The sequence below is a fragment of the Pseudopodoces humilis genome, chromosome 1 (assembly GCF_049639895.1).
Source record: "Pseudopodoces humilis isolate 2021_Gansu_Grassland_sample_001 chromosome 1, ASM4963989v1, whole genome shotgun sequence".
Lineage (NCBI taxonomy): Eukaryota > Metazoa > Chordata > Aves > Passeriformes > Paridae > Pseudopodoces > Pseudopodoces humilis.
Genome location: NC_142200.1, coordinates 8,959,198 through 8,982,841, shown reverse-complemented (window position 1 = coordinate 8,982,841; position 23,644 = coordinate 8,959,198). Strand labels below are relative to the sequence as shown.

Here is a 23,644-nt window from a genome sequence, read left to right as displayed (position 1 = left end):
TAGCATAAACAAGATATTTAAAGAAATGCATTCTAGATCAATGCCTCAGGAAATAAAATGAATTTTTGTATGCAACGTGCAATTTTTCCTTTGGCTTCTTTCTCCATCATTGCCCTGCCCCACAAACTCACTCTCACACTCTACTGGAAATCTACAGCCTCTGAAGAGGAAGATTCACACACCTGGCACATCACAATTATGAAAAAAAGCCCTGATTCTTTCAAACAAAGGGAAACAAAATCTTGCGCAAAAAATAAAATTGTAGCTAAAGCTTAAAGCATTGCAACACTTACTTGCATTGTGCATGGTAATATTTAATAAGGTTCTGCAGAAGGTCCACACCCTTTTTTGTCTTGATTTCATTTACCTTAATAAGATACTGTATAGACAATGTAAAATATGTTGACAATCACATATTACAACCTTCAACATTTTTCAAACAATAAAACATCATTTGCTCAATGAATTAAACTCTGCGGTTAACTTGGGTGCTGACCCATAAAACACTAGTCCACCACTGCTTAACAAACTTTAAAACAGGAAACAGTTTATCTGGCCACTCCATAAAATTTAAACATCCCAAAACATAAAGCAAATTCAAGAAAAAAGTTTAATCCTTTACAATTGTCTAAAGAGTTCCTATTTTAAATGTTACTATAGTCATTGAAATATTCTGGAAAATACTGCGTAACAAACATTGTGTAATTTAAAGTAATCCCCACTAAAATGTAATAAAAAGAACTATTAATATAAAAAAATCAGTTTTATGAAACTGATTTATCACTAACATTTATCACTTTATTAGAAATTTTAGAAGGCTTCAGAAAGCATATTGGAAGAAAGATATCAAAATACCATTTAACAATAAACCTGATAAAGTAAGAAGTATTTCTGCAGTGTATTTTCAGCCCAAGAACCTTCCCACAATAATCTAAAAGCAAGGTGAAGGAATAAAACAAAAAGAAGTCAAGTTTTGTATGAGTTGCTAAAATAATTATGTTTATATTGCTGTACTGTGTCACATTAAAATAATCTCCTCCCTCCATCCCCATTAAACGACAAAGAAGATTTCACCACCTTCAAGTAAGACCCACTAAGTCTGTTAATAAGTAGTTATGGTGTTGCAATTAAAAACTGAAATTTGTTTCTTACTTCACACATCTGTAGCTGAAATAGCCGCCGCTCCTTCTCCATTTCCTCTGCTATCTCAGCTCCCGTTATCTCAGTTCTTATCATCCCGTGCTGTTTCGCATGTTCTCTTTTCTCCTTTTCAATCTTTGTACTGAGATTTTAATTAGGAAACATTTTAGAGAATTCCTTCCACTAAAACAAGATCTAGCATTATTTAGGGAAAAAGTAATAATTAAGAAGTTTCAAAAAAGACATTCTGAAAATTAGCTCCTCTACCAAATCCTGTATATTTTTAGGTCTCCAGAAGCTACTGAGCCATGAAACTGCCCCTCCTTCAACTCCGTCCTCTAGATTGTGTGTTACTTGGGGAAAACAATAAATAATTATATCTTAATTAACAATACTACTAATAATAATTCATTTTAAAAATCCCAACCCCACAAAAAACAAAACCAAGTGGGAGACAAAAATACTTACAATTTGGTTTCATAATCTTTCCAGGCTTTGTCAAAAGGTTTTTTGAGGTCCTTAGGAAATAGAAAATTGTCTTAGAACATTTTAAAAACTTTTTCTCTGTAGTTATCAAATAATAAATAGCAACAAAAATACCGTTTTCTTCAAAACTTTTCAGACAGCAGTTGGAAAAAATATATTGGGTCTGAATCTTGTAAAGTATTGCTTTCCTGTGCACAGTAACACAGCAATTTACAATTAAATGTTCAAGATTCTATTGCAATCATGCCAGTTTTTTTCTATGTACTAAATACAGAGTATTAATAAATGTCAACATAAGAAATACTCTCATGAGCGAAAGGAAAGCAGTCACTAGACTGAACATGAAACACAAATTTAGTCTGCAACACTTACCCCTTTAACACCTTTTAAGTCTCCTTTTAAGAGAGAATCCAAAGTGAAAATAACATTGTGGCTTAAGCCCTGGAGCTAGAAACAAAAACATTATCATTCAAAAGGATTTATTATGATCTTATCAAACTACTGCTAACAAGCTTTTGAACTTCACTAATCAAGTTGCAATCACCTCACACTTCTAAACTTCTAGTAAATTCAAGTCTGGGAAGAATTAATAAATATTTACTTGCATAAGACATAGAAACATTATAATTAACATTTACTTAAACAATGTGACATAAACCCAGAATTTTACGAATAGTACATAAGCAAAGTTCTGAAAGCGCTTCAAGGCAGTATTCGTCCTCTTGAAGCAAACATTTGGGTACAAATTTGGCTACAGCCTCCTGAGTCAGAAGGGCCTGCTGTGCCACAGGCAGAGAACATACAAAGCACAAATTAATTCAACTATGAACAGAACGAGCCAACAGGGGCACCAGCTCTTTTAATATTTCCCCCTTTTTGGGAATACTGTTTTCTTCATCCATTATGCATATCTGACATCTCCTTAACCTCTCATGAGTAAAAATTTCACCCCACTGAGTTCAGACCTATTTGGTTATCGACAGGAGTATCAAAACAACCACTCAAACAGGTTCTCCAGATCAAAGGTTCCACTCAAACTCCTCATCTATTCTAAAGACACAGCAGACTTTCTTTCATTTTTCCAGGTGTATCCATTAAGGAGAACAAACTCAAGCCATTAATTTTTGAGTTGAAATGACTGAACAGTAGCCAGCGACTATGTCAGCTATATAAAAAAACCAAAAAACACAAAGCTAAACAGCAGTGTATTACTCCAATACAGAAAGGATTTGGAATCATTTACATCATTGTAGACTAGATAAAACAGTAGCCCAAATGAACTGGAAACAATCTGAGAAAGCAAAACACTCTCATGTATACAACAAAACAAAGAGAAAAAAACCCTTAACACATGAAAACACATATGAGAATTTAGTGAGGGTTGTGAACAAAAAATAACTTGCCTGAAAAGAGTAGCTGAGGACATTTACAGGAAAAACAGGCTTTAAACACTTGGAAAAAGGCAAGAACCATGAAAATTTTCAAAAGAAATAATCTGCAAGTGCTACAAATGTTCTGTCAAAACCTCATCTAGATCAGTGTGAAGATACTGCCATACTCATTTTCATATACATAGGTCTTTATACACCTTTAAAATGCACTGTTTTAATGAATTACTGCATAAAGAATGAAACCTGAAATGGACAAGGAGGTAGAAGTAAAAAAAAAAAAGACAGAGAAATTTATTCTGGTGGGACACTCAAAAGAGTTTGCTGAAAACATAGACATGGGTTGGCAATGGCCAATCCCAGTGTTTTACCTTTATAAAATCTTACTGAAGGGTCATTGTGTGTCCTTCTGGTAAGATAATATTAATATCAACAACTTAACTATTATATTCATAGATTTTAAGTTTCAGACATTATATTTAAATATAACATCAACAGTTAATAGTAAAAACTGCACAGCAACTTATTTAGCCTTGTTAAAATGATGAATGGACATGCTTTTATTCTTGCCCTTGTGTGCTGAGTAATCATTTCAAAACCATGCTTTCAAAAAGTTGTGTATGTAATAAAAGATGCTGGTTTTACTTCACAGTAATTGAATATCACTCTAAAAGTAGTCATAATTGATGAAGAAAAAAGTTATTTTGTACTCTCCTTCTCATGAAATAGTGATATCACAATTCATATGAAAATTGTAATGAATCATAACTGAAGTTCAAAGGTGGAACAAAGGATCCAAATTTGTAAAGCATTTTTCTCATAGTCTACTGTGTAGCTCTAGTCCTTCTTAATTTTTGTCTTTGAAGACCATTCATTATTTTATTGTACTTTTATTAAATAAGCTATCAACAACCTGTTCTAGGTAAAAAAAAAAAAAAAAAAAAAAAAAAAAAATATCCCAAATCTATTATCCTTCCATTCATATTAATAACTCCTACCATTTTTCCAATTAATTTTATCCACATAATGCTCAGCACCTACTTTGGGGCTTTATCAGTGCCATAACAGAGTCCTCCTCTCATCTGCTTTTTCAATGGACCTCAACTTCTATTTTGATATAAACATCTTTTTTTTTTCTTTCAGTGAAATCTTATTAAACAGACTCATGCTTAAGAACAAAAAACCAAAATTTTCTGCCTTAGGGAGGAAAAAGGAGAAAAATAAACGGCTTTAAAATGCTTAGGCAATTGTAAAGTAAGTTTGTTGTCTATTTGAAACTACTGAATGAACTAAATTAGTGAACACCCTATTTCAAATCCTGTCAACAAGAATTTGTATTGGTAGATAATGCTTCATAATCCAGCTGAAATATTATAATGTTGTTTTGAATAAGTGTGGCTTCTTAAATTAAAAGTGCTTTTTCCTCTTGATCAGCACTATATTTTAAATAATTAAATAAACCCTGCCATATTGTTTGCTAGTTGAAATAGGTTAAAATATTCTGTTGATGCCCTGCTAGGAATGACGAAGTCTAGAAAGCTTCCAGAAAACTTGAGTTCTAGTCCCAAGCTATCTTTATACTTTACTTTAATTCACATTTTAAAATAATTACTTTTAATTGTGTGTTAAATTTTATTTAAAGAAGGTCAAAATAACCCAGAGTGACCGAAGTCTCTACAGAGGAAAGCATAAGACTCAGACCTGGGCACCTGTCAAAGGCAGAGAATTTGCTACAGGGACCTCTGGTAATCTACAGCAGTTATGATTGTGTTGGGGACTACAGGAAGCCAAGTCTATAACATCACTTGCACTGCACACACCAAAAAAGCTTGGAAATAAGCCCAACTATTAGAAAAATGCAAAACTGCAGCTATGACTTTCTGAATATAACAGCTACAAAGCCCATGAAAAAGGATTCTACAAGAAATGTGGCTTCATTACTTTCAGTGTTCAAAGGTATTTGTTATGATTGTAGTTTTATTATGCAGCTTTCAGAAATAAAAGGCCTAAGGCAAACCTTAAATGAGACAAACCTTTAAACCACCTTCAAAAACAGGTATTTAAGCAATGGATGCTTTATATATCACAGGGAGAGCAGACTGTTAACACCATTTAAACATGCTCAAATTGTTATTTTTCTTCCAAAAAGTGAATGTTTCTCCTTTTGTGGTAAAACAAAACAGCCATAACTAATGATATTGTATTTTTAACTAGAGAGACTTCAAGTTAAGGGATGATTTAAAATTAAGATCCATGAGGTATATATCACCATCAATCACTTGAGAATGATGACTCAAGGGATGACTCAACATTTATATTTACCTTCTTAACTGCCAAATAACAATCAAACACAGAGTCTGTAATAAAACCCTTTAGAGATCCTCTCTGCAGAAACTGTTGGTTTTGTTTTTGAAAAAAACTGAAAGCATCTTAAAAATTATCCTTCGTCATCATGATCATGCAGTTCTTATATGATACTTTACTTTGAAATAAGTTAAAAGCTAAGAAAGTTTGAAATTCCTCACCAGGTTCTTCAACAGTGTTGATAATTCTTTAGTAAGCGTGGAAAATTTTACAAAAGCTGTGCCAAGATCTGGATTATCCCGACTTAAAAAATTACTTCCGAATTTATCTAGTACTTGTGCATAGTTTTCTTCATTTTGAACATGATCTGCAAAGAAAAATCAAAAGCCAGGTTTTTGTAGCCAATCAATCATAATTTTAAGCTTATTGCACTTAAAAACAAACTAGCAAACAGGACTTTGAGGAAAGCCACAATTCAACACATTTACTGAAAATTAAAATAATTTTAAGATTAAAAATAAGTATTTAGCAACAGGCTTTTTAAATCAGCAAGTTGAATTTGTAATACAGCGATGAAGAAAACTCTGTAGCTATTGACAGAGTAATAAGATCAATAATAGATCAGTGAAACAATATAAGCTTGTTTTGTAAACAACATCACAATTTACAAATGCCCCCTACAACAACTTTCATGCATACATGAACTTTTATTTTGAAATGTTGGAAAATTTCACAGAACAAAAAAGTCAAAAGTATCAGATATAAAAGTAAGGAGACCAAGTCTGAATCTGACTGTAAGTTCAAAAAAAGAAACATCTTAGAAAGGTTCCCTTTCTGCCTGCTTTGTACACTGAGTTTTCCCAGATAAAGGAATGTTTATTGATCTGCAGCCAAAGATTCATTCCAATGTATTTATTAGCAAACTGCAGATACAGAGAGGTCAGAACCAAGACAATGCAGTGGAAACCAGTGAAAGTGAGAAAAATCCTCAACTCAAGAATGAATTAGAAACCATTGTATCTGAAATGTCTTTCCCGCTTCTATTTAGTTTCCTTTCTGGCATGTGTTCGCATAACTTTTGTTATTTCCATTTTAGTATCTTTAAATGGAAAATTTACCTCTACAGCCCTTTGGGAAAGACTTTACCACCTTTACCTCTCTTAGAGAATATTACTGTCATTAATTAAATCAATATTTCACTTTAATGCAACTCCTAGCTTTACTATGCGGGCTTGTTTCTGCAAACCACAAACACAAAACCACATAGCTACAGCACAAGTTCTGTGTGATGAAACGGAGGAAGGAACAGAAAGAATAGTTGCAAGTAGATACCATGGTTTTTTCCCAAAAAATCTCCAGGTTCTTTTTTTTAATCAAGTTGTGATATTGCCTGAGAGTATCTGAATTACAAGATATGACTCAAAAGATAGAAGAAAAGGAAAAAAGACATAAGTTTCAAACAAATCTCATTAATAATGTCTCACAATGCACAAATCTACTTGGACATTTAAAAACAGCTGATGAAGAGTTAAGCAGTTAACTCTTCTAAGGTATTGCAGATACTCAAACAGTGCACCAAAGCTCCAACAAAAAACACAATGTCAAAACCTGTTAAAAAAAAGTACAATCCTTATTCACCAATACCAAGCCCCAAAGCTCTCACACCAGTCACATTTTAAAAATCAGACATTAATACTGAGGTTTTCAAAAGGCCAAATATTTAATCATATGCTAATACAGAGTTCCAACTCAAGCTGTATGTTTTTAGGAAAACTGTTCCAAAAGCATGCAGTTTTAATCAAATAGTTTAGCACTGAACCCAAGGAAAGCACTACATAACACTAAAATATGCATTGTGTTTTGATGTAAAAGCTTTTGCACAAATACACACAGAGGACTTTATCTATGAAGAGGGTTTAGTTTATGCTGTCTTAAGTGAGTAAAGCTCAAGTATACCCAGCTGTGCTGAAGGAAAAGGAAGGATAATGGAATGTCAGAAAGAGCCCTGTTAGATCATGGAATCCCTGTCCTTGCTTGTGAAGCGCTTTTTACACCACAGCATTTCCCAGCATTTTGATTCTAAGCACTGCGTTGTTTCACAGAGGATTTAAAAAAATTATTTCATAAAGAGAGTGAAAAAGAGCTGAAGATGCTTGTTTCCTTTATCTGTGGAATGGCAAAAGAAATTCCCAGTAAGAAAGAGGAAGCAGGAAGCAAATCATTGTCCTAGAACAATAGGAAATTCTCAGGAATCCCAGACCACAAATCACCTAAGTCTAGAAATAAAGTTCTGATGGTGAAGCAAAAGTAATAGTCCTGTATTTACTTCTGTAATTGCCACACACAGGCACACAAAATGCAAGTACTCTGTAAGAATAAGAAATTTTCAATTTCTACAAAAGTATCAATGTAAATCTTGCAAAAGGAGATGAAATATTTTCTGTTGAAGAGGCAAGGCAATTCCCTACTCGACCTTAAATGCACATAGCTGAAAAATTAAATCTGCAATGTACCCTGCACTAAAATACGGAATGTGAAACCTGACACGCTTAGAGCAAAGAGCATCCTTTAATCTCACTGCAGGTGCCTCATGCAAACTCAGAAATTACTTCCTAGTGTTCTAATAGAACTTCCTTTGCATACAGAAAGCTGAAATAGGCACGACAATATTTATTTTCTTAGATACAAGTCCTCATACAAGACTTTAATAACCCTGAGAGCAAGACAGGATCACTGACAGCAGTACATGCAGGGAATAAGATTTGTCTTCCAGAACTGAATCGCGTCTTTTCAACATCGTAAGCAACACTCAGCATTGTGATGAAAATAAAACAGCTTCCCCAGCCAGACATCCTGCGCCTTCAGCAGCTCCCTGAGGCATGCCAGGATCATGGAAAACTGAGGAAGGGCTCTGCACCCTTCAAAGGTGCCTCTCCTTTGTCACTGATTATGCCCAAAGAAACCTGAAGAATGTCTAAATTAATGAGCATTGATTCTGCATATATGGTTAACAAAAATAAAAATCATGTTTGAGAATTTTGATCAACTTTAAACTATTTTTAAGTTTAACTTCTAAAACAGCTTTCTTCCATGGATAGCCAGAGGAAAAATAACCAAGGTCAGGGCCAAGATGCATTTATGAATGAAAGATGACTCAGAAAGGCTTTAGAAAAGCAAGAAAGCTGGCAAGGTTAAAAAGGATGGCAGAAATTATTTGAAATAAAAAAAACACCCTTTTTCATTTCATTCTTCACAAAAACATAATAGAAAAAAATTATTTGACCACCATGCAATTGTCTGAACTTGATAACAATAACCCCTGCTGGAATGAGATTGTTCGATGGAAAAGTAATAAAAGCCTCTTTCCATATTTCAGAGCAAGAAGCATCTCACTGAGTCTGCATGGTTCTCTAGCTCATCACAGTAAAAGAGCACTGAGAGATAACCCAGCCCAGAAGAGTAAATTAACTTCTTTTTGCATATCTGTTCATCACTGACATGCTTGAAGAAGTTCCCATGGAAGAATTTTCTTTCTCCTCTGCTTCAGAGGATTTGTACCAAATTTAACAGTAGAGGTCTTAAAATCTGATAACATGAGTAATGTCAAGTCACTTAGATCCATGTACAAAAGAATAAAATAGGCAAACTATACAGTTGCAAAGTGAAGCCTCTTACTTATACCAGCCTCAACACTACAGGAAGAATGAAAAGCAAATATAATAGCTATTTTTAGTAAGTTCCATGGATAACTGAGAACTCAAGTATGCACCAACAGCAATATTGCTTATATATTCCCCAGGCTATTTGTAGGAACTACAGTGCAGAACAGAATTGTGGACATGTGGATGAATACAAAATGCTGAACAAGAAACATAGATTTTATAAAAAGAAAAATTTTACATCTCCCACCTCCAGGAGATCAACAAGCATACAGGGAAAGGAAGTCCACATTAAATTATTGATTTTCCAAGAAGTTCTCTCCCTTACAAAAACACTGAAAGGAACTAAGCACACGAAGAGGGATGAGCCTCACAAGGAGAAGAGACAGGACAAAAAAATATGTGGAGGAAAGAAAATAGTAAAGTGTTAATTTTCTCACCAGAGGGAGTGAACCAGAAGTCTCTACATGCACCCACTATTGTGCAGTCTACAGGAAGAGGCTCCTACCAGGGTACTTGCCAAGTTAGAGCAATCTCATGTTCAATGGCCAGTGCATGGACGTGTGCATTAGAAGCAGTGCAGCACATCAGGGAAAACACTCCTAACTTTAAGGAAATTATTGCATTACCAGACATTACAAGGAAAGGTTCTGGAGTTCTATCACTTTGACTTTCAGTACCAAGCAAAACAAAGCTGCACATCAGAAATTATGAAGAAACACAGCATGCAATAGAGCAATATCAAAATATTGCCATATTGGGCTTAGACTCATAATATTGTGTGCAGTTCCTGTTCCTGTTGCCCAAAATTCAGTCTTTCGCTTTCCTATTTTAAAAAAGGAAGTCTATGCTGCCATTTTGGAGAGAGAAAGTGAGGATGATTAAATGTGATGGTTTCTACAAAAAACAACCAAAAAACCCCCTAGAGCTGCTGAGTTCAGAAGAGAGATACTGTGAGTAATAATTGAAGCAACTCAAACCTATTTCAAGAGAGAAAATGGTCCACAGAAAAATGGATTCATCCACCAAAAACTCCTCTGGCTCTACTCTTGTAAGCTTTGGCACTTCAAAGCCTCTTACAAACTTTGATGCCCAGCTCCCTCAGTTTCATATCAAGATGAGTGATTTTGGTGGATTTCAGGCCAGTGCTGTGATACATAGGGTGACAGTCTTCTCCTCAGGTGACTTTAGATCTGAAGAACATGAACATGCACTGGGAAACTTTGCACAGGAGAACTGACCTAGATTGATTCAACATTGGGAATGATAAAGATTCGCATTTATTCAAATTCCTTGCACAAAATAATTTGCAGAAGTCCATTAAGAAGTACCAAACACAACTGTATCATTTCTGACTCAAGGTAATTCCTGGCCTTCGTGTCAGTGTGAGCTGAGAAAGTGCTAAACAAAATGCTTAAAATACACTCCGTCTTTGAACTGTTTTTCTACTTCCTCGAGCATCTGCTGTTGAACTCTGTGGGAGATCATGTGGACTGCTGATCCATCTCAGTACCTTTGGTCTTGTATGGATTTTATGTTTTTATTTCTCCATTGTGTAAATTCTTTTGATTATATTTGGGAGTTATCCCAGGGAAGTAATGAAAAAGAGCTATTGAAAAACCTACAGCAAAAATAATTGTGCATTCTACTGCTGTTACAATTCAATCCAAATGTTACAGGAAAGGAAGTCAGAACAGATTCTCCATTAAGTTCAAGCATCCTTGGCATAAGATGGGTTCCTCGTTACAGATACAATCGATCATGCCAGAAGTAAACAGCAAGCCAGACAGGGAGGAAGTGGTGAGAAAGAGGTGTCCATTTGTATGCCTCACTGGAATTCATAAACAGTCCTTTCCCATGCAACACTTCCAGGAAAGAAAATAGGTAAGGGATATTTCTAAGTGTTTTCTATACTCTCGTGTTGGTATGTTTTCATTTCCACAGCTCTAAATGTAAATATGACAAACGGGTGAGGGAAGTTCAGGAAGAGCAAAAAGTATTTGGGTGATGTTAAAGCTCTTTGTAACAGACCAGGAACTCTCGTGGTTCAAAATTCAGCACTGGAGAGGAACAAACAACACACCACAAGGTTCAGCCTTCCTGAAGAATTTTGTATGAGACACTGCATTGCATCACTGTCACAATTCAATTGTTACTCAGGGGGGAAAAAAAAAAAAAAAAAAGGAAACAAAGGACCCAAACCAAACCAACCAAAAAAACCCCCAAAAAACCACCCCCCCCCACAAAAAACCCCAACCAAATGCCAAAAAACACTCAACCCAAACAAAACAAAACCCCTCAAAACAAAAACAAAACAAACCCCAAAACCCAAACAACAACAAAATCAACCCAAAACAAAGCCCACAAAGAAACAAAAAAAAAAAACCCAACAACCCAATACCATTACTAGCTATGGCTTTTGGTAAAGTATGAATTTGATTACTGATCTGGAAAAAGAATTTCTATTGTCCCTGAATAACTCTTTCTCACCAGTTCAGCTGGAATTCTCAAAGGAGATTATGAAACACAGGAATACTAAAAAACCTTCTCCTACTGTAGTAAATTAAATATGGTTTTAACATCCAGCAAACTATTAAGTTTATAAAACAAAATTCCAATTTTGGGTTCTCAAAATGTAATTAGAGGCTTTCTTTTGAAATACAAAACTAGCCACATAATACTTTCTTGAACTGATAAACCCCAATTCATTTTACAGCTGTTTCTGGTATGTTTTACTTAAATATCAACAAAATCCATTTTCATTACTGAGCACAAGGAAATAGTTGGTTCAGCAATTTTTCTTGTACAAGGAAGCTAAATAATCTTGAGGTTTGATTCACTTCACATTTATTGTTATAAGGTTCCACATGTATAACATGTTTTTTGGTTTTACTAACCCCAGTTTATCAATCACTGCATGAACTGACTCCTGCACACAGCTTTTTATTGTACCAGAGCCTATGACAGCAGCATTCTGAAGAGGGAGCCAGAGGATTATGCATAAAGCTTCCTTGAGCCAAAAGAATTCCTACTACCTTGTACCTTTGAAAAAAGGCTTATTTTAAAAAGTAATTTAAAAATGTAAAAAAAAAGTTAAAAACCAGCTACACATCTTGGCTCCTTTTTAAGTGCAGAGCACCCAATCAAAAGCATTAACGCACCTTCTACTGCTTTCAATGCAACTAATTCATCATATAGTACTGCCTTCCTTACAGCCCTTAATCAATATTATTTTTATCACAAGACTCAAATGATAGCTATTTATATGTTTCAAAAAATGCAGAACACCTTTACCATGTTCTACACTTTCCATCACTTTTGAAACTCAGCTTTCAAAACTTTTTAAGTAAGTGCTCTCAAATAGAAAAGCTTATTGGAGCATCTGAATACTTCTAAAAGCATAAAGCTAAATACACTTGCACCAAATACTATTCTCACTTTATATCAGGCTTCACAGTCTACTGGGAAAACATTTATCAACAACTGAAATTACAGCTAATTAAAGATGGTGCTAGCAAACCAACATCAGTGATTGGCAAATGAGAATAGTTAAGAATCTACAAGACATTAAAAATCCAAGACACTTCCATAAACACAGAAACTATGAGCATTCAGAAGTAGCTCTGTATATGGAAAATATTTGCTAAACTGATTATTATTGTTAGGAAATTTGAACTGGGATTTTCTAAAATCCTGTATTTACAGCCAGAAGAGTATTGGAAAGTGCACAGCTCTGTTACCCTATCTGCCTTTGGCAAAGCTTTTAGAACTAAAGAGAAACAGAGATAGAAGCATTAGAGTTATAGCAGTTTTAAAACAAAATTTGTATACTCGTGTTTAATCACTGTTTGTTACTACACTCAAATTGATTATCAATTCATATTCTAACCAAATAACCTCCCATCAAAGTAACTACTATAGTTCCAGTAAAACAACAACAGTGTATTCAAGCAAGCAAAACAATTACGTATCTATACTCTTTTAGGTAAGAAGGGAAATACGTAATTTTGATTTTAGGTATGAAGAGAAACACATGAAGGGAGAGCACATGTTGACAAAACTAAAACATGTATTTCTTTATATTTATTTACTTTTTAAACTTTTAAACAAGTTCTAAAACTTATTTCACTTATAAGTCTTTCTAAAATTTCAGTTGAGAACACATTTGTGTCATTGTTCTTGTTGAAGGTAAATGCTTGAAATATTATGACAGAAAGAAAATTTACCCATGAGATTCTCCTAGAGGCCATTGAGAAGGAATGAGGGTAAAAGAACTGGAGACCACAATAGTCTGATGTATAATCACAATTTAAAAAAAAAATTAAGTTCAAACACTGCTAGGCAGATAAGCATTTCTTATGCTATAGATTTCAAAAGGATGAAACCTGTTTCAAACTTGAAGTTAAATGCTTTGGCTCTCATGTGCAACTGAAAAAAATGTCTTACCTTGCCCCGAACTATATATTGCTTTCACAGATTTTTTCACCTTCTGTAGTGCAGTTCTGTCTTGATCCAATGCCTACAACAGCAAGAAGTAAACAAACTTTAAATATGTACTTAATTGATTGCCAGAATATACTTTAACAACTAAAAAGAAACACACAAAATAAGTAGTTTCACAGGCTGGAAAAAGCTGCAGGTACAAATGATTCAGCCTGTGGGAAGGTCTGGGGTCATTCAAGCCCTTCAAGATGAATTAAAAAATTGAACTGAAAATGCTCTGACAACAGAGTAGAACAGTACTGACAGTGCTAGACGAAAAACACTATTTTAGTTCTGCAAAGGACAAAGCATACATTCAAATTGCATTATATTTTGGAAAAGAAAATCCTAAACAAGAAATAGCAGATGCTTCTACACTAGCCCTACAGTTTCTACTACAACTAAATTGCTTGTTAACATCTGTGGTTCTCCCACAGCAACAGTGTTTATAGTCACAGAAAATTACAATAACCCATTACACCAAATTCTACAACACAACTCTAAAAGTACAGCAGATGAAAAGTAGAAAACCAAAATAAAGGAACACTATCTGATTTTGTATAAAATAATGTGACTGAAGGAATAATAGTAGTAATAATAATAATAATAATATTCAAATATTCATTTGCAAGATTATACCTTTAAGAATTTTGAATTTTCTGCAATAGTTCCAAAATTCAGTATAAAATGTATCCTGGTTTAGGGCAAATTTGGGAGAAAACCTCTGAATGGGGTCCCTCCAGAAAGCAAATTTAAGCGGCCTCTCCCCAAATTGGTTCAGCAAAAGGATTTATTTGGAGAAATATAACTAATTATTAATATATTTAGTATTAGTATATAAGCTATATTTTATATAATTGATTATTATGAAAGTATTACATAATGATGAATTGAGGATTAGATTTCTAATCATATACAGAAATTTTTAAATAGTTTGCTATATTTTTCTCCTATTTAGATCACAGGTGATTTCCTATCACCTAGGTAATGTTAGATCAATAATTCCAAGTTTTAATGAAGCTGGCAGTGTTTGCCATATTATATTCACTTTCAAATCATGGGAGATTGGAGAATTTGTACTCAGAACCATTGTTAGGACAGCAGTCCAACTGAGCATGGGAGCTGGTAACAACCACACAATTCATGCTGCAGAAAGCCTTGCACAGCCCTGCTGTCCAAAAAGTTCAAACTGGGGGCGTCTGAAGACTGGCAGAAAAAGGGACAATGTCAGCTACTCCTACTTCTTCACAGAGGGACATCACCTGCAACACGGAGTGAAAACACACAGTAAGCAGAGCTGTCATTGTCAAAACTGAGATGATTTTGACAGTGAAAGCCTTAGAAAACTTTGTAGCACCTTCCAACACCTGAAAAATGGGGGTCTGCAAGACAGCTGGAGAGGAAGGTTTTACCAAGGCATAGAGTGATAGCAGAAGGAAAACTGGTTTGAAACTTGAGAGTAGGTTGAAATTAGGTATTAGGTAGCAATTCTTTACTGCGAGGGTGGTGAGGCACTGGCACAGATTACCCAGAGAAGCTGTGGATACTCCATTCCTGGAAGTGTTCAAGGCCAGGCTGGATGAGGCTTTGAGCAACCTGGTCTACTGGAAGGTGTCTCTGCTCGTGGCAGGGGGGTAGGAATTAGATGATATTTAGTTTTCCTTCCAGCCCAAGCCCTTGTATGATTCTATAATTGAAGAATATTCCACTGGGCATTAAGAAGCTCCAGAAAACCACATCAGGAGCTCCAGATCAACTACAGTGTTAAGCACTACAGACAGTTAAACGTGAGGATACTGCTCATCAGCAAGCTCCAAATACTGAGTGTTCCTGGCTATGAGCACTTACAGTAGGAATCCATACAGAGAAACCAATTCTTATATAATAAATTAGTAGCCCAATCTTAACCATGAAAAATGTTATAGCTGAACAATACATGATAATCTGTAGCAAAATAAAATGGAATGTTTCTGTTCCTTAAGTGGAAACAACCATTTTCTCAAATCATGCAATCACTCCTGTGGCAGCTAAAACTAGAACGTTTGGAACCACAACAGCTGTAAAAATGCCTTCTGAGGTTATTTATCTCTGGGTTTTTTTTCCCATTTACAGCAGAACAATGGATTAAAACATTAAGAATTGCAAACATCATTACTTCTTTTGCTCCCCACTAAAACAGTGGGTTTGACTTGACTTACATCTTGCCAGGAAAAGTTACCATTTTTAAATGTACTAAAATATTGGGAACTCTGTGTTCCTTTCCAACACAGTGCACAGCAAGTGCTTCTCTTTGATTCCTCTGCAAATGCTGTCAAAAGCTTTTGCTTCTGCCTGCCTCCTATGTCAGGCAGTTGCTATCATACATTTCCACTGAAGTTTTCTCCATCTTCAATGACCATAAAAAAAATAATGACTCACTTGTCTACTGAGAGTTTGAACACAGGATAAGAATTTGAAACCAATATTTTGAAAGAAAGACAATGGTTAATATTGACAAAATTGAGAGAGAAAACTTTTTGCTAAGGTCTAGTACTGAAGCAAATTGAACACTCAGGAGAAAGAAACAAATACAAAAACTCCAGGAAACTTTTTCCTCAAGTTATCAATCAGTCTAAAAGACTATGACAAGCAGACTAGAAAAATCTTCTAAACTGGATTTTCTATTGAATTAGATGCAATCACTAATGTGAAAGCAGGAGGAAAGAGAACATTCATTATTTTAAAAGAGGAATCACTGAGCAAAGCAATATACAGAGATGACATCCACAGCCTGAAGGAGCCAGTGATCTAAGTCAGAATGACATCACAGGCCGATTTTGTATCTTTATATTTGCAAATATAGTTTTTGTGTGAACTACTTCTTCATGGTCCAAAACTATAAACAAAACACACTTACATACCAGGTACACAAAACCTGTTTCCTAGGGTTGCTTAGGTGCTTTTGGGTGTTGAGGTTTTTTGGTTGTTTGGTTTTGTTTTGTTTATTTTATATAACTGGAGATAGCTTGTTTCCAAATATATTACATTCCTCTTAGATGTCTTTTGCTGATAATTTTTAGCTGCTGCTCTGCTGCAAAGGAAGTAAGTAGCACTCCATGCTCAATTCAATTATTATTCCAGGGTAATACTCCCTTCTCAGCATGTGTAGATAGGAACATGCCTTCCCTAGTTAGGTTAAAACAAGCTTTTGCAGTATCCACAAATTTTCATTTTGAGTATTTAGAATACTAAATATTTTAACTGCCTATCGTCGAAGACAAAAAATCTGATCTTGCATTAAAAGTGGCATACATTTGTATTATTGAAAATTGCAATGTCTTAGAGAGGCGAGGGGTTTCTGTGACAATCTCTAGGTATTCAGTGACACTCCTTCCTACCTTCAAAATTCTTCCTTACCACCACCCACTCCTGGCAAATGCTTCTTTCTTCATTTCTACGATACCATCTTGCAGGAGGCCTCTTTAGGTTCCACTGAAGAATATTTTCTCACCCTCTCATGCATTTTGGAAAGACAAATCATTTAAAAGTACCTACACCACAGATTCACTACCTTATTAGCTGAACAAAGCTTTATTCTTGAGAATAGTCATTCTGGAGACAAGCTCAAAATAATGCAAACTCAGTTTCCACAAAAAAACAAAATAATAAGAGAACTGAGATAGAAAAAGGAGAAAGAACACAAAGCACCCATCATATTTAATCTGCTTAAATAAAAAGAAGCAAGGAAAGCTCCTTGCTCCATTGTCAGCAGGTTCTCTGGATTTATTGAGGCTTCAGGTTGCTGCATTCACTTATATTGAAGCTTATGCTCAAGAAGAAAATCTCCTGATGATGCAACATCAGCTCTTCTAACTCATCAGTGTGAAATTCCCCACACAGTTACACCAGATATAATTTCTCCTTTCTGCTAAAATATGGCTGCTTTGAACCTAGCCTGCCATTTCAAACCACCAGCCTGGTTCAAATCTGCACTGCTGAACAAAGTGGAATCTCTGCTCCCTCACCCCAGAGCACTCATGTTGGCCACACAATGACCCAGCTCAGGGGCTGCTGTGGTGCCAACAGACCCATGAATCCTTTTGAGCACCATGGATCTAGCTCACCTTCCCTCAGTGCAGTACACACAGACAGACATTTGTATTTACAGCTACCATTTCACATTCAGAGAAGGTACCTCCTCCCTGCTAAGATGTACATTTACAGGTAGCTATTGATATGAATGGAAAACTTGTTCATCTGAGGATGTAAAACCAAATTCATTTCAGGCTGGAGACAAGGTGAGTTCTCTCAATGGATCATTTAATTGATGCAGATCACTGGGTAGCTGCACATGCACTTTTACCAGCCTACCACATCACACAGATCAGAGCCAGGTCAGAAGAGGTACATGCTGACATTCCCTAACCCACACCAGTCCTCTCTGCTGCACATTTTCCACTGCTGTTCACACTGACAGACACTGCTTTTGCCTCTCCTCAACCCTCAAGAGCCTGATCTCTTCTCAGTGAAAGGTATTTCTATCATGGGATCATGCTCTGTGTTAATAGCCTCTAAATTTTAAACTAAAAATTATACAACAGTGAAATGTGGAAAGTGGTAGATTCTGGTTCGCCATCTGTCTCTGAGGCAGTAAAAACTGGAAGGTTCACATTCAGATAAACCACCAACTGCATCTTTAAAACCTTGTGTCTTTTTCTTCTGTATAGGTATGCATATATTTACGGGCATGTGTGAGTATAAATACTTATATTAGAGTGTATTAGCAAGTGTCCCTGCCCATGGCAGGGAGGTTGGAACTAGATTAATTTTAAGGTCCCTTCCAACCCAAACCATTCTGTGATTCTATATTTGTCCTGATGTGTTTGCGCACAAAAGGCTACATACTATAACCATACTTACGAATACTGGAGATACTTATTGCTAATAAACATGAAAATCACGGTTTAAAAACCACATAAACCTTTCTTTCTAGATTAACACAATACTACTTCCAGAAACCAATCACAAAAGTGCTTTGCACACAAATTTAGCTTGTCTAGAAATCAGCACCAACCCAGAGGCACACATTTGCACACAGGATGCTACTGCCCACTGAGCTCACCAGAGTATTACAACATCAAATACATTTTGTGTACCTCGCAAACCTTTACAATTTGAATAGGGGTAAAAAAACCCCACTAATTTCTGTTTCAGCCTTACCATAACAAAAAAAAAAAGCTGCTCAACACATCGATGATCACATTAATATGTTAGTATATATTTTTTAATATTATTAATCCCCAAGTGGATTATTGTCCAAAGGAGATGCATTTTCCAATTGGAACAAACCAGTCATGCTTATATCAGAGGAAGTTTAGAAATTCACACCATTTGTAGGAGGTTTGTCCTAAAAGATTCCATATTCTAGCACTACTGGAACCTGCCCACAAAAATAATACACCAGAGAAGAAATGTTTTAAACCATTCCAATATTTTGCACAAGACAAACCCATGAAAGATCCTTGAAGGTGTTAAGAGCATGCACAACCTATGTACTCATCACAAAAACCCCTCCCTCCATGCATTTTAAGAAATTATTTTCTTGTATTAAAAAAGTAATCCATGTGAAATATAATAATATTTGAGGTTATACACACGAATGGGTGTAATGAAAGCTTGGTAGTCATGTGCCTGTATTGTCAGACACACGAATAATTATTTCATGGAACACACATGAATGATTTATTGGCTTCAAGAAAGTGAAAGTAGTAAATCTTTCACTTACCAATTTACACACTACTCTAACCCTGGCACAGAAGTTACTGTTGGCTATATTATAAAACATGCTTGCCCTCTGCTCAAATCCCAGTTACAGGACTCATGGAATGAAGTAGAGCAATAGCACCTTACAAAGTTATGGCTGTTGAGCAGCAGTATCAGCCTTCCTTACAATAAAATCCAGACTTTATTGGATATACAATAAACACAGAGTAGACAGCTAGTAAGTTATTACATGCCACTGAAATTGCAACAACACAAACTATAATTGCCACAGTGAAATAAAACCAAAAGAGAAGATTAGCATCAACTGTTGGTCTTCTGTAGCTCACTCATTACGAAATGAGCAGACTTCCAAACCCATTTAATTCTGAGCACACAGAAGTGACTCAAACCATCCTTCCTGCCCTTCCTTCTCCTCTCAATTCATACTGATCCTGCCAGTCACCAGAATGAAAATTGTTTCCAATTGCTGTTCTCATCACATGTTTACATGACAAAAAATAGAGGTGTTAAAGTGCTAAGAATTTTCTAGAGACCTCTTTCTTTGTTGCGCATATAGAAAGGTCCAGCTTGAACTTGTCCTGAATTACTTAAGAAAACCCCAAAGGGTCCCCATGAGAGGAAGCAAACCAAAACAACACATAAACAAGCACTTATCATTGCAGTAACTGATGCAAGCATCATTTCATATACCACCATTTACCAGCTGCACTTAAAAGACGACCAATTAAAATAACACTGTTTTTAAAACCTTGTCTTTTCTCAGTAAATTTCGAGCTTTAAGTGTTCTAAGCATAACCTAATGAAAAAAACATTCAGTGATCAAACTGAGTAAATACATTTTTCCCAAAAGTACTTTTTCAGGTAATGTCAAAATTTAACATAGATCCCATAAGTTGAACTTTCCTCACATCTGCTCTGAGCTATGTAGTCTGATGCAATGCAACATCCTCTCCAAACTCCACATATGTGACAAAAATCACCAACCTCCAGTGCTATAAAGGTCACAATAGATGAGCCAGCTCATTTGCGTGGGCTCTTGAAAGAGCTGCAAAAATGTGCAAAAATGTTAACCACTTAATTATTCTCCAAGTATTACTCAAATGGAAGCACAGAAGATATTGCTTGTAAAAGTTCAGTTTTGCTAATTGTAATTTGCTTGACAACTGGATCCTTCTTTTCAACCAGACTCCTACCCAGCAGCCTTTCCTGCAAGAGCAAGAATACAGACACGAGTCACTATGTATGACCACTTCTGCATAAAATGAAGTTAACATCACATTTATTCTAATGAGCATGGTGTGGATGTTGGATTTTGAGCACTCTGACACACCTGGGAAAGCTTAACAGTATTTTAGGCAGTTTCTTCCTTTAAGTTCTCAGTTGAGTTACATCAACACTTCTGAGTGTAACTTTCTTATTATTTTATGCACATCTGAAAAATAAGCTAAGAGATTTGTTTCCAGGAATGTTGATGACACTTATCTGATTTATTTTCTAATTTTTGTTGTGTAGGAGATGCTGAAACACCCACAATTAGTGACAACACTTGGAACCATCCATGACAGTTTCCCCCACAGGCTCTAAACTGGCTTCACTGGGTAGAAACTACTTGGTGATAAGTATCAGAGAATCAGAGATTGGTTTGGGTTGGAAAACATCATCTAGTTCCAATGCTCCATGGAAAGGGACACTTTTCACTGGATCAGGTTGCTCAAAGCCCCATCCAACCTGACATTGAAACCTTTCAGGGACAGGGCATCCACAGCTTCTCTGGACACAATGGGGCATCCACAACTACTCACTGAAATATTCTTATCTTTACACTGGCAATAACACACCTTGAGCTAGCTACAACTGCTGGAACAACTATCATTCATAATATACAACCACACGTCTTAACTCAGCAGTAGTAAACTGAATAGAAACCTAGAATGTCAAAAACAGTGAAACAACCTTCCCATTTTAAATGTCACTGCAGCACAACTTCACTTATTTCTTACCCCAGTTGCTGGATAAACACACTAGCGCAACTGCTGGGACAAAATATGGCTAATTCTAACTCTGCTTAGGCTGTGACTAGAGCTTTATAAAATGCATAAACGAGTGGATTAGAGACCCCTCCCCTTAAAAAAATAAAATAGTCACAAGAGCAAAATTTATATGTGAAGGATTCATGTTTTAATTTCCATGTCATGTTCTTTAATATAGTCTCTGGACAAATATAATTAAGTGGGAAAATTATAGAAAAGGAAACAATAATCAGGATAGTCAAGTCCAGTATTTTAATAAAAGCCTCATCTAAAAGCTTCTATTTTCTTCTACACTGCCTTTTAATCAACATGCAAAAATAGCATAAATATACAGTAGAAAATGAAGATGTACATCTCATCTTCATTGTGGTACAGAAAACCTACAGACCTCTAAAAGCTATATAGGCTGAAGAAAATCTAGCCATAGATATGTGTGTGATACATATGATTTAATTACAGATATGCTTATTTACCAGAATAATTCTACATACAACTTAAGACCAGAATAAAATCTGCTTTCTCAACATACAAATAAAAAAAATGAAATAAGAAGAGATATCAAAACTAAAGCAAATAACTGAGTTTGATTATACTCTGTTGGGTTTATTTTGGGGATGCTGGCAGACACTGACCACTTGCAAAGCAGCTATGCATAAAAAAAAAAAATAAATTCTGACTTATGTACAAGCATATAAGCGACAGCAATCAATCAAGGCTGCAAGAAGAAATCCTACAGTATAAAGGTAACCTTAAATTCCCCAAATTGTGTATAAGACCTGCCAAAGTCATTGGGACAACACAGAACGTACAACTTTCTCTTCCATACCAAGGACACTTTGAATACAGTGCTGATTTTAAAAGTATTGTTTTAAAACCACAGTGAAATTTAGAAGAATTTGGCAGCAATTTTCAGCATTTTAGGAAACATTATGAGTACTTTGCAAGCAAACTGCTACTTACTTCACAGAATTTTTTTAGCCTACTATTGTGTTTTGCAGAAAGAGCCAAATGCTATTTCTCTTTTATTACTGTATTAGAGAACAGACACCCTTAGAGAATATTCTATGACTTTTTTAATAATAACACACTTGCGACATAATTTATAGCTAAGATCCTAAACATAGCTAAATTACACTAGCAACATTTTCTTTAAAATACTCAGATAAAAATAATTCACATTCCACAGAATCAAAAGCAAAAGTTAGTCAAAGAACACAGTTTCCCCGTATATGCAGGACTTGAAGAAGGTTCAAGTTCAGTGGAGGTAGAGAAGACCACGCCCAATCTTCCTTCTCTTCCTCAAGCTTAAATCACTTTTGCTAACACTTGTACTATACACCCACAATGAATATAAAATAATTGTGTAACTAACTCTGCCATGTTTACTTTGGTTTGTTTTATTTAAACAGGAGACTGATGAAGGCTCAGAGAGGTGGGGCTGCTCAGCCTGGAGAAGGGAAGGCTCTGGGGTGACTTTATAGCACCTTCCAGTACCTAAAGGAGCTAAAAGAGACCAGGAGTGCGACTTTTTGTAACAGAATGGTATGATAAGGACAAGGGGGAATAGCTTTAAACTGAAGGAGGGTAGATTTAGTTTGGATGTTAGGAAGAAATTCTTTACTGTGAGTATGGAGAGGCACTGGATCAGGCTGCCCAGAGAGGGCATCTTTAAGGTCCCTTCCACCAAATCGTTCTATGATTCTATGATGAGGATGTATGTCACTTCAGAAGAACACAGGCTGGCAATATCCTTCTCAAAAATAAGGAATATAACTTCTGTTTCAGAAAGGAGAAAGGAATGTGAGAAAGCAAATGAAAACCAGGATTACTTCCACAGGGTAACAAGAATGCATGGGCAAAGTTAATTCTTACCATGTAGTTTTCCATGCTTGTGTAATATGCAACTAGAACATATAGGTTACACTTAAACATAGGACAAAGTAATGCCATAATCTAAAATCCATCCAAAAGTGCAGTAATTACATAATGAAGTATATTTAATCCGAAACCAAGTTGGTAATATTTTAGTCTAATGTTTTTTTTTTTTCCTTTTAACTATACATTCCCACCCAAAGCACAAAATTAAGACTAATACTAAAACCCATAAATTTATAGCATTTATCTTGAATTTACCCAAGTTCCCAAAAACAATTTATTAATTTCAGCCCATTCTAAATGTTGTATTAGCTAAATCTAATGGATGCAGTTACTGATTAAAGGAAATTAACCTCAGTCAACATCAGTCTTAAGGACAATCAAGAGGTTTCCACAATTAAGGAATAATTTTACATAAAAACTAGACAGACAACCATACTGGAACAATAACAGATTAACAGGTTATAGTATCTTAAAATTAAAAAACAGTACAGTAGCTCTCACAAAGCTGCAAAGA

At 35.4% G+C, this 23,644-nt stretch overlaps 1 protein-coding gene across 4 annotated transcripts in view; it reads right to left on the bottom strand.

Annotated features, from left to right (window-relative positions):
- The window catches only part of ASAP1 (ArfGAP with SH3 domain, ankyrin repeat and PH domain 1), a 144,605-nt gene that overhangs the window by 58,181 nt on the left and 62,780 nt on the right, over positions 1-23,644 (bottom strand). For all 4 annotated transcript variants that reach the window (XM_014256080.2, XM_014256098.2, XM_014256089.2 and 1 more), the window contains 6 exons: positions 13,424-13,496; positions 5,540-5,685; positions 1,999-2,073; positions 1,609-1,658; positions 1,153-1,282; positions 294-379 (listed from right to left, as the gene is read on the bottom strand). In XM_014256080.2, the coding sequence (XP_014111555.1) occupies positions 294-379; positions 1,153-1,282; positions 1,609-1,658; positions 1,999-2,073; positions 5,540-5,685; positions 13,424-13,496 (560 nt within the window). The remainder of the gene's footprint in view (positions 1-293; positions 380-1,152; positions 1,283-1,608; positions 1,659-1,998; positions 2,074-5,539; positions 5,686-13,423; positions 13,497-23,644) is intronic.